The 8,432-nt window shown below is 48.6% G+C and overlaps 1 protein-coding gene across 1 annotated transcript; it reads left to right on the top strand.

Moving 5' to 3' along the window:
* Positions 1-588: 588 nt before the first annotated feature.
* EBI3 (Epstein-Barr virus induced 3) lies at positions 589-7,016 on the top strand. Its single transcript, XM_077121121.1, has 5 exons — positions 589-870; positions 1,421-1,544; positions 2,760-2,938; positions 4,129-4,286; positions 6,012-7,016. Exons 1-5 carry the CDS (start codon positions 804-806, stop codon positions 6,204-6,206), a joined length of 723 nt encoding a protein of 240 aa, XP_076977236.1. The 5' UTR covers positions 589-803; the 3' UTR covers positions 6,207-7,016.
* The last annotated feature ends 1,416 nt before the right edge of the window (positions 7,017-8,432 follow it).

Raw genomic sequence — 8,432 nt, 5'->3', positions numbered from 1 at the left:
CTGCCTTTGCCCAGCTCACCTCATTTTCCTCACCCTTGGCAAATCCCCCCCCCCCGAAAACCCCAGGGGGTTCTTGGCTTTTCCTCCCCTAAGGGAGGGGTGTGGGGAGTCCCCCGAGTGTGTCCAAGCCTGCCCAGAGGGGGGTTTCCTCGGGTGCACAGGGCAGGCCTCAGGCTTGGTGGGGGCTGGCATGGCTGTCTGTATTTCAGCATGTCTGTCGGTCTGTCTCTCGGGGGCTGGGAGTGGTATCCCCCGTTGGTGGGGCCCAATGGACGAAGGGTTGGTTCAGACTCCGCCAGCGGCTGCGTCACCTCTTTGGGTGGCTTTTATTCCCTTTGGGGCTGTGTCCGTCTCTGCGTCTCGCTGTGCATGGCTCTGTCTCCTCTCCCTTTCCCTGTCTCTCTGTCTCTGTCTTTGTCAGAGACATGTCACCGTCCCACCTCCCTGGGGCTTCCCCCTCTACCCGGAGCCGGAAGGAAGGCAGAGGACAGGCTGTGCTGGGAAAGGCCCCCCGGTCACCACTTCTGCCTTTTTCGCCCCCCTGGACATTCCGGCCCCGCCCCTGCACCCCCCCGCTGGGGGTGGCCTGGGAAAGGGGCTGCCGCTCGCTCCCCTCCCCCCCAACCGTGAGCTCCCTTGAGTCAGACCCGGAGGGAGGGGATGGCCTTGACCCGGGGCTGGGCTTCCCCTCCTCCCCTGGGCGAATCCCAGCTCCCCTTCTTCCCCGCACCCCTCTCGGGCTCCTCTTCGGGGAGCCTGGACAGCTGCTGTCTCCAGCTCCGGACCACAGAGCCGCCCGCGGCATGGCCTCCAGCCTTCTCCTAGCCCTCGGCCTCTGGGCAGGCTGCCATCCCTGCGGTGGAAGGGAAGGTGCGTGAGACCCCAGGGGGGCAGTCCGGGGGCTGGGAGGGGGGCCCGGGCAGGAGACTGGTCACGTTTGGATATGCGTGGCTGGGGCGTCTCCCTGCTGGCGGGGCAGGGGTTTCTGTCCCATTGTATGGTGGGGAAACAGAAGCACAGAGCAGGAAAAAAGGTGCAGACATGGCTATAGATTCATTGATAGATACAGACTCAGATATAGATATGCATTTTAATTGTGTGCATTTGTTTTTGGAATAGGAAATACCTTCACGTACTTTGAAACAAAATGTCACAAAAGGAGGGGGATACCGTGAAACTGCGTGTCACCCACCCAGTGTTCCCTTGAACCTCAGTTTTCCCATCTGGGTAGTGGGCTAATAATTCCCTGACTTGATGGGGTATAGTGTAGGTGACTTTCATTCATTCATTCACTCAATCATCCCACAAACACTTATTAGGCACCTACTATGTGCCTGCCACTGGCAGGACAGAGCACACAGGAGAATCTTGGAGGGGATTGGAAGCTCACGTCCCTCCTTCTCCCTCCGGCGTCCCCCAGCTGCTTCCTCACCCCCCAGGGTGAGGTGCCGAGCCTCCAGGTACCCTGTCGCCATAGACTGCTCGTGGACCCTGCCACCGGTCCCCAGCTCCACCGGGTTCACATCCTTCGTTGCCACCTACAGGTCAGAGAACCAGGGCTGGGGGAGAGGAAGGGCGCTCTGGGATGTGCCAGGGGCTTCTCGGGGATTCCAGAATTTGGGAAACCCTGGAGATTCGGGGTGGGGGGGTAGGGGAGGTTGTCAGGAAAGCAAAACTGTTGGCATTCCTAAGGAGAGCTGTCCAATGGAAACAGTACCTAAAACCACATATTCTGAGTCACAGGTGTAATTTTTAAAAATTTTCTAGTAGCCACTTTAAAAAAGGACAAGAAAGGGAGAAATTAATCTTACCATTTTATCTAAATAAGACCTAAATATTCCAAATATGTACCATTTGATATGATTCGATTTCATTTAATGTTGACGGTTTATTTAATGTATATATCTAGCATGTGTATTTAGAAGTGAATTGAATATCGTACAATGGAAATGTCTAAAATATTTCAACACGTAATCGATGTGTTAAAATTAATGACGTTTAATTTTTAAATTTGTTAATGATACAGCAATAAAACATCTTTTTGGCATTATTTAAAATTCCTTGGGTTTTTGACACGTACAGCACATTGCAATTCAGATGCTACATTTTCATTGGAAATACTTGAACTGCAATTAGACCATGTAAACTTTGCCGTTGAAAAAGGAGCTTCACATTTCAAAGTGGTTTCAGAAACTTTTCTAGGTTTTCCAGTAACTGAATCAAGTATTGTTTTTTTAAATGTAAGTTAGATAACAATTATATTGAATTCAGAAGGCGCATTCAGTCTTACCGGCCAGATGTCAAGTGCTCGAGAGATGGGCGTGGCCAGTGGCTCAACAATGACCAACACAGAACCTCCTGGAAAGTTCTATTGAATGACACTGACATTCTAAGTTCTGAAATCTTGAGGGCTTGGGAATCTAGAAAAGCATATTCCAGAGTCTATGACCTCTGGGATGTTGGGATTCTGAAGTTGGAATGCTGACATTCCAGAAACTTCTAAAACCTGAACACCCAAGCGTCACCCTCTGGGGTTCTTTCCGCCCGTAAGCTTGGTCATGGTGACCTCTGGGATGTTGGGGTGAACGGCACCCACAGAGTGACATGGCCAGCTCGGGGCCAAGCCAAGTAAGGACCCAACCGCTCAGCTCCCATCCGCCATCCCCCCCATCCCTTGCTCCCTGCTTAGTTGGGGTCCAGGGAGAGCTGAGGCTGGAGGAGACTCCCCAGACCCTCATGGCACCCCACCCTGTCCCCAGGCTCGGGGTGACCGCCCAGGAGGAGAGCCGACCCTGCCTGCAGCTGTCACCAGAGGCCACCAGCTGTGCCATCCCAGACATCCAAATGTTCTCCATGGTGCCCTACCTGCTCAACGTCACGGCCATCCACCCACGGGGGGCGAGCAGTACCCTCGTGCCCTTCGTCGCCGAGCACATCAGTGAGTAGGAGGCAGCAGGAGTGGGGAGTCGGCATCTCACTCCCAGCCTGCCCACCTCTCTCACCACCCCCACCTCCCACCTGTCATCTTGATCTGTCTGCTGCATCTTCACAATCCGTCCCAAATTCGTCCCCCAACTCTGCCTCCTCTTGGTCCAGCCCCCATCACTGCCCACCCGGACCAGCCCTGGCCCCCACCACCCACCCACACACATACAACACTCCAGGTCCAGCCCCGCCTCAGGGCCTTTGCACAGGCTGTTCCCCCTGCCTGGAACACCCTTCCTTCAGCCACCTCCACAGCTCACTTTCTTACCTCCCTCAGGCCCTTGCTCAAATTTCACCTCCTTGTGAGGCCTCCCCTCCAGAACACACCATTAAAAACCACAAACCCGAATGCACACTGCTGGTGGGAACATAAAATGGTACAGCTGCTTTGGAACATGGCCTGGCAGGTCCTCAAAGGGTTAAACCTGGACTTATTGTTTGACTCAGCAATTCCGCTCCTAGGTAGCTACCCAAGAGAAATAAATGCAAATGCACATCCACGCCCAGCCTTGTAGGCAGATCTTCATAGGGACATTATTCATAACAGCCAAAAGGTAGAAACAACTCATCAGCAGAGGGATGGGTAAACAAAATGCAGTCCATCCCCACACAGAAATATGAAATACCCAGAATAGGCAAATTCACAGACAGACAGCAGATTAGTGGTTGCCTGAGGTTTGGGGCAGGGAAGATGGAAGATGACTGCCAGAGGATATGGGTTTCTTTGTGGGGGGGGATGATGAAAATGTCCCAGAATTAGTGACGATGATTTGGAACCTTAGGGATATACTAAACGCACCTGAACTGAACACTTTTAAGGTGGGGGTGGGGGTGGGGTGGGTGGGTGCAGATTTTATGGTATATCAGTAATTTCTCAACCCATTCCTTGCCTTGCAATTTCCAAACTCTTCTCCCTGCTGTCTGACCCACCAATTTGCTTCTCGTTTCTTGTCTTCTCCCCTGGGGGAGTGCAAGCTCCCCAGGGACAGGGATTGGGTCTGGCTTTGACACAGTTGTACTCTAAGTACTTGGGACAGTAGCTGAGCAATAAATATTTGTTGGTTGAATGAATGAATGAGCAAACGAATGAATGAATGAATGGCCCTGCCCTTCCCTGATGCCGGCCTCCTGCTTGTCCATCAGTCAAACCAGATCCTCCAGAAGATGTGCGTCTGAGCCCTGCTGCAGGGCGGTGGCTGCAGGTGCAGTGGGAGCCCCCCAAGTCCTGGCCTTTCCCAGATATCTTTTCACTCAAATACCGGATCCGCTATAAGCGCCATGGAGCTGCTCATTTCCACCAGGTGAGGAGGGCGGGGAAGCCGGGGAAGGTGGTCAGGTTGGTACCTGGGCATGTCATGAGGAGGGCAGAGCACATACAGGGGCCTGCTGGGGTGCTGGGGCTTGCACAGAGCTTGGGGTTACTAGTATGTAAAATAAAGGCAGCTGGGTGGGCCACGGTGGCTCAGCAGACAGAGTGCTCGCCTGCAATGCCAGAGGACCCGGGTTCAATTCCTGGTGCCTGCCCATGTAAAAAAATAAATAAAAATAAATACATAAAGGCAGCCCAGCCATCCCACTCCTAGGTGTAAACCCCAAAGGATTGAAAGCAGGGACTCAAATACTCGCACAATAGCTAAAAGGAAGAAATAGTCCAAGCGCCCCTCGACAGATGAATGGATAAATGAGATGTGCTCTATCCATGCAAAGGAATATTATTCAGCCGTAAAAAGAAATGAAGCTCTGGTTCATGCTACATCGTGGATTCACCTTGAAGACACTTTGTTGAGTGAAATAAGCCGGATACAAAAGGGCAATTGTTGTGTGAAGTATCTAGAATGGGCAAATCCATAGAGAGAGGGAGGAATTAGTTGCAGGGGCCAGGGGAGGGGGAAGTGATTACTAAGGGGTAGTATCACGCTTTTGGGGTAATGAAGATGTTTTGTTTTGTTTTTTTAATTGTATAATTCCATCTATTTGATGAAAATGTTTTTGAATGAGTGGTGCTGGTGCCACAACGTGGCCACTGAACTGTTCACTTCAAAATGGTGAACTTTACATTATGTGAATTTCATCTCAAATAAAAGGAAATATATTTTTTGAACAGTTTAAAAAAGAAAAAGCAAAGCAAGACAGGGTACAAGTGAGTGTTGGGAGCGCTCAGCTGTGGACCAGGCGCCCTCGAATCCCCAGCAAGGAAAGGAGCTGAGCCTTGCAGGGTTTAGGCCTTACAGTGCTGGTCCTATAGAACTTTCTGGAATGGTGGAAACGTCCTGCATCTGTGCTGTCCAGAATGGTGTCCATCAGCCATATGCGGCTGCTGACATGTGGCGCCTGCGACTGAGGACCTGACTTTGGTATTTCGTTTTCTTTTATCTGATTAGTTTTTGCGATTTTTCACTGCCACTAAAGTCACCCTTTACACTTGAAAAGTGTGTAACTCCGAGGTCTTGCGTATAGTCTTAAGGTCATGCAACCATGAATTACAGTTATTAATAGCTATATGCAGCCACTGTAATGAATTAATATCACAATTAATTAATAGCCACATGCCACTATTGTATTTAATTGCCTTAACTACTCGTTTAATCAATTATTAGCCAGATGCTGCTATTGTCTTGGGAAGGTGAGAAATAGATCTGGAGTTACAAAGATCCTGCTGACAGCTATGGAATGGGGGTGGGGGGCTGCAAGCCAAGAGGCACCAAGTAGAAGTCAAGTTCTTAGTAGGGAGAGTGGGGTAGAGGGGACAGAGAGGAAGGGATGGATGCAAGAGTGGACAGGAAAGACAGGGCTAGGCAGGCTAAGGAGGGCCGGAGGTGTCCAGGGTAGGTATTCAGGGGCTCTGGAGAGAAAGGTTAGGATTGGGAGGGACCAGAGACGTGTGGTAGGGGGTGGGGTCGTGTAGGGAATGTGGTTTAGGATGGGCAGTGGGGACAGGAGCAGGAAGACCTGCACGTCTCCTGATGGCACAGTGGCCCCTCCCAACCTCCTTGAGCCAAGCGACCCGACCCCCTTTCTGCTCTTAGGTGAGATCCATTGAAGCCACGTCCTTCACCTTCAGAGCTCTGCGGCCCCGAGCCAGGTACTGCATCCAGGTGGCTGCCCAGGATCTCATGGACTACGGTGAACCCAGTGACTGGAGCTTCCCTGCCACTAGCCATGAGACTCTGGGCAAGTCTGGGGCCCTTGCCAGCTCCTCGGTGAAAGGGCAGGGTCCCTGACATCCAACCCTCCACCGACCCCTTCCCCTCGTCACCATTCGAGGTGTAGATGGTGGCACCAGGCTGGCCGGGGCTCAGAGTCCTGGCTTTGCCACCAGGTTGCTGGACAGCCTCGAATGAGTGACTTCGCCTCTCTGAGTCTGTTTCTCGATCTGTGAAATGGGGCATGTATTCCCTCCTTTGGCCCCAGGGCAAACCGTGAACGTGAAGTTTTCTGTTTTAAAAAATTGTTTCATTGAATAAAAAAAACCTTGTCATTGGAATCAGTTCTGAATCGGCACAGAGGCAGTGAATTCCCTGCCCTGTGCGCCCAAATGATCAATTCCCGAGACACTGGGGTTTCACAGAGAGAAAGAGTTTATTGCCAGGTGTGAAACGAGATTAGATGGCCTAGCGGCCCAAAACTCTGTCCCCGAAATCCTAGAATGAGCTGAGACTCAGCATCAAGGGATTGAGAAAACCTTCTCCACCAAAAGGGGGAAGAGGGAAATGAGACAAAGTGTTAATGGTTGAGAGATTCCAGAGTTGAGAGGTTATCCTGGAGGTTATTCTTAGGCATTAAGTAGATATCAGCTTGTTATTCAAGATGTAATGGGCTGGAGGGAACTGCCTGAAATGTAGAGCTGTGTTCCAGTAGCCATGTTTCTTGAGGATGATTGAATAATGATATAGCTTTCACAATGTGACTGTGTGATTGTGAAAACCTTGTGTCAGATGCTCCTTTTATCTACCTTGTCAACAGATGAGTAGAACATATGGAGTAAAAATAAATAATAGGGGGAACAAATGTTAAAATAAATTTAGTTTGAAATGCTAGTGATCAATGAAAGGCGAGGGGTAAGGGGTAAGGGGTATGGTATGTATAATCTTTTTTTTCTGTTTTTGTTTTATTTCTTTTTCTGTTGTCTTTTTATTTCTTTTTCTGAATTGATGCAAATGTTCTAAGAAATGATCATGAGGATGAATATGCAACTATGTGATGATATTGTGAATTACTGATTATATATGTAGAACAGAATGATCATATGTTAAGAATGTTTTTGGTCATCTGTTAAATTTTTTTTTAATTAATAAAAAAAGAATATTATAAAAAACCCCTCCAACATAGGGTTAAATATTTACTTATCATACAAATAATATTTCTAATTATTCTCCTTCAGTTAATATCTTAAACATATAAAATATTTTCTTCACATTTCTCCTAAGCATTTCTCCCTCCTCAACACTAGTAATTCTTGAAATGTTCTCTATGTTGTGTTGATAAATTCACCATCAATCATATCGACACTCTATGTCTCACCCCTTCCTGGCATGTGGAATTCGGTCTAGCTATAAAATTGAAGTGTCACTCAAAGATGCTTTGATAAGAAAACAAACAAACAAAAACCTCTGTGCGCCCCCCCCCCCCCCCCCAGTCCAGGGAGTTCGAGGTTGTTTTTGGATTCAAACAAAGGGAGATGGGGCTGTTATGGTTAGAATAGTCAAGTAGAAACCAGGGTGAGACTAGCTCAGTTTTTCAGTACTTTCAGGTATTAATTTTTTGTACAATAGAGAAAGAACAGAAGGTCTGTATAATGATTCAACAACCATAATGATCCCTTAAATCTTAATTTCTCAGTTACAAAAATGCAGCCCCTGACAGCGGCCCCAGCCCCCACCCCTGGGGGGACCCTAAGGACACAGGAATGGCGTCTGGGTTTCCGGAGTCCAGCATGCAGGGAGGGTCATCTACACAGTTTGTGGTTTAAAAGAATGGACAGCTGGGGCGTCGCGACCAGCGGCCAAGTCGTGTTACGACTTTTTTTTTTTTTTGCTTAAACAACAGGAATTCATTAGCTTTTTTTTTTTTAAACATAACAACATACAAACACGAACATTCTTACCATATGAGCATTCCATTCCTGGCATCTAATCAATAACTCACAATATCATCCCACAGTTGTCTATTCGTCACCACCATCATTTCTTAGACCATCTTCAACAATTGAGAAAAAGAAAATGAAAAAAAATCGCATACACACCATACCCCTTACCCCTCCCTCTCATCGACTGCTAGTATTTCCATCCGCCCAATATATTTTAGCCTTTAGCTTCCCCTATTTTTTTTCTATACCCCTGACCCCTCCCTTTCATGGATCACTTAGCATTTCGATCCACTCAATTTATTTTAACATTTGTTCCCCCGATTTTTAATTTTTAATCCATATGTTTCACCCATCTGTCCAT

This window comes from Tamandua tetradactyla, chromosome 11 (assembly GCF_023851605.1).
Source record: "Tamandua tetradactyla isolate mTamTet1 chromosome 11, mTamTet1.pri, whole genome shotgun sequence".
In the NCBI taxonomy this organism is placed as follows: Eukaryota; Metazoa; Chordata; class Mammalia; order Pilosa; family Myrmecophagidae; genus Tamandua; species Tamandua tetradactyla.
Note: the sequence above shows the minus strand (reverse complement) of the source record. Positions and strands in the feature narration are given on the sequence as shown.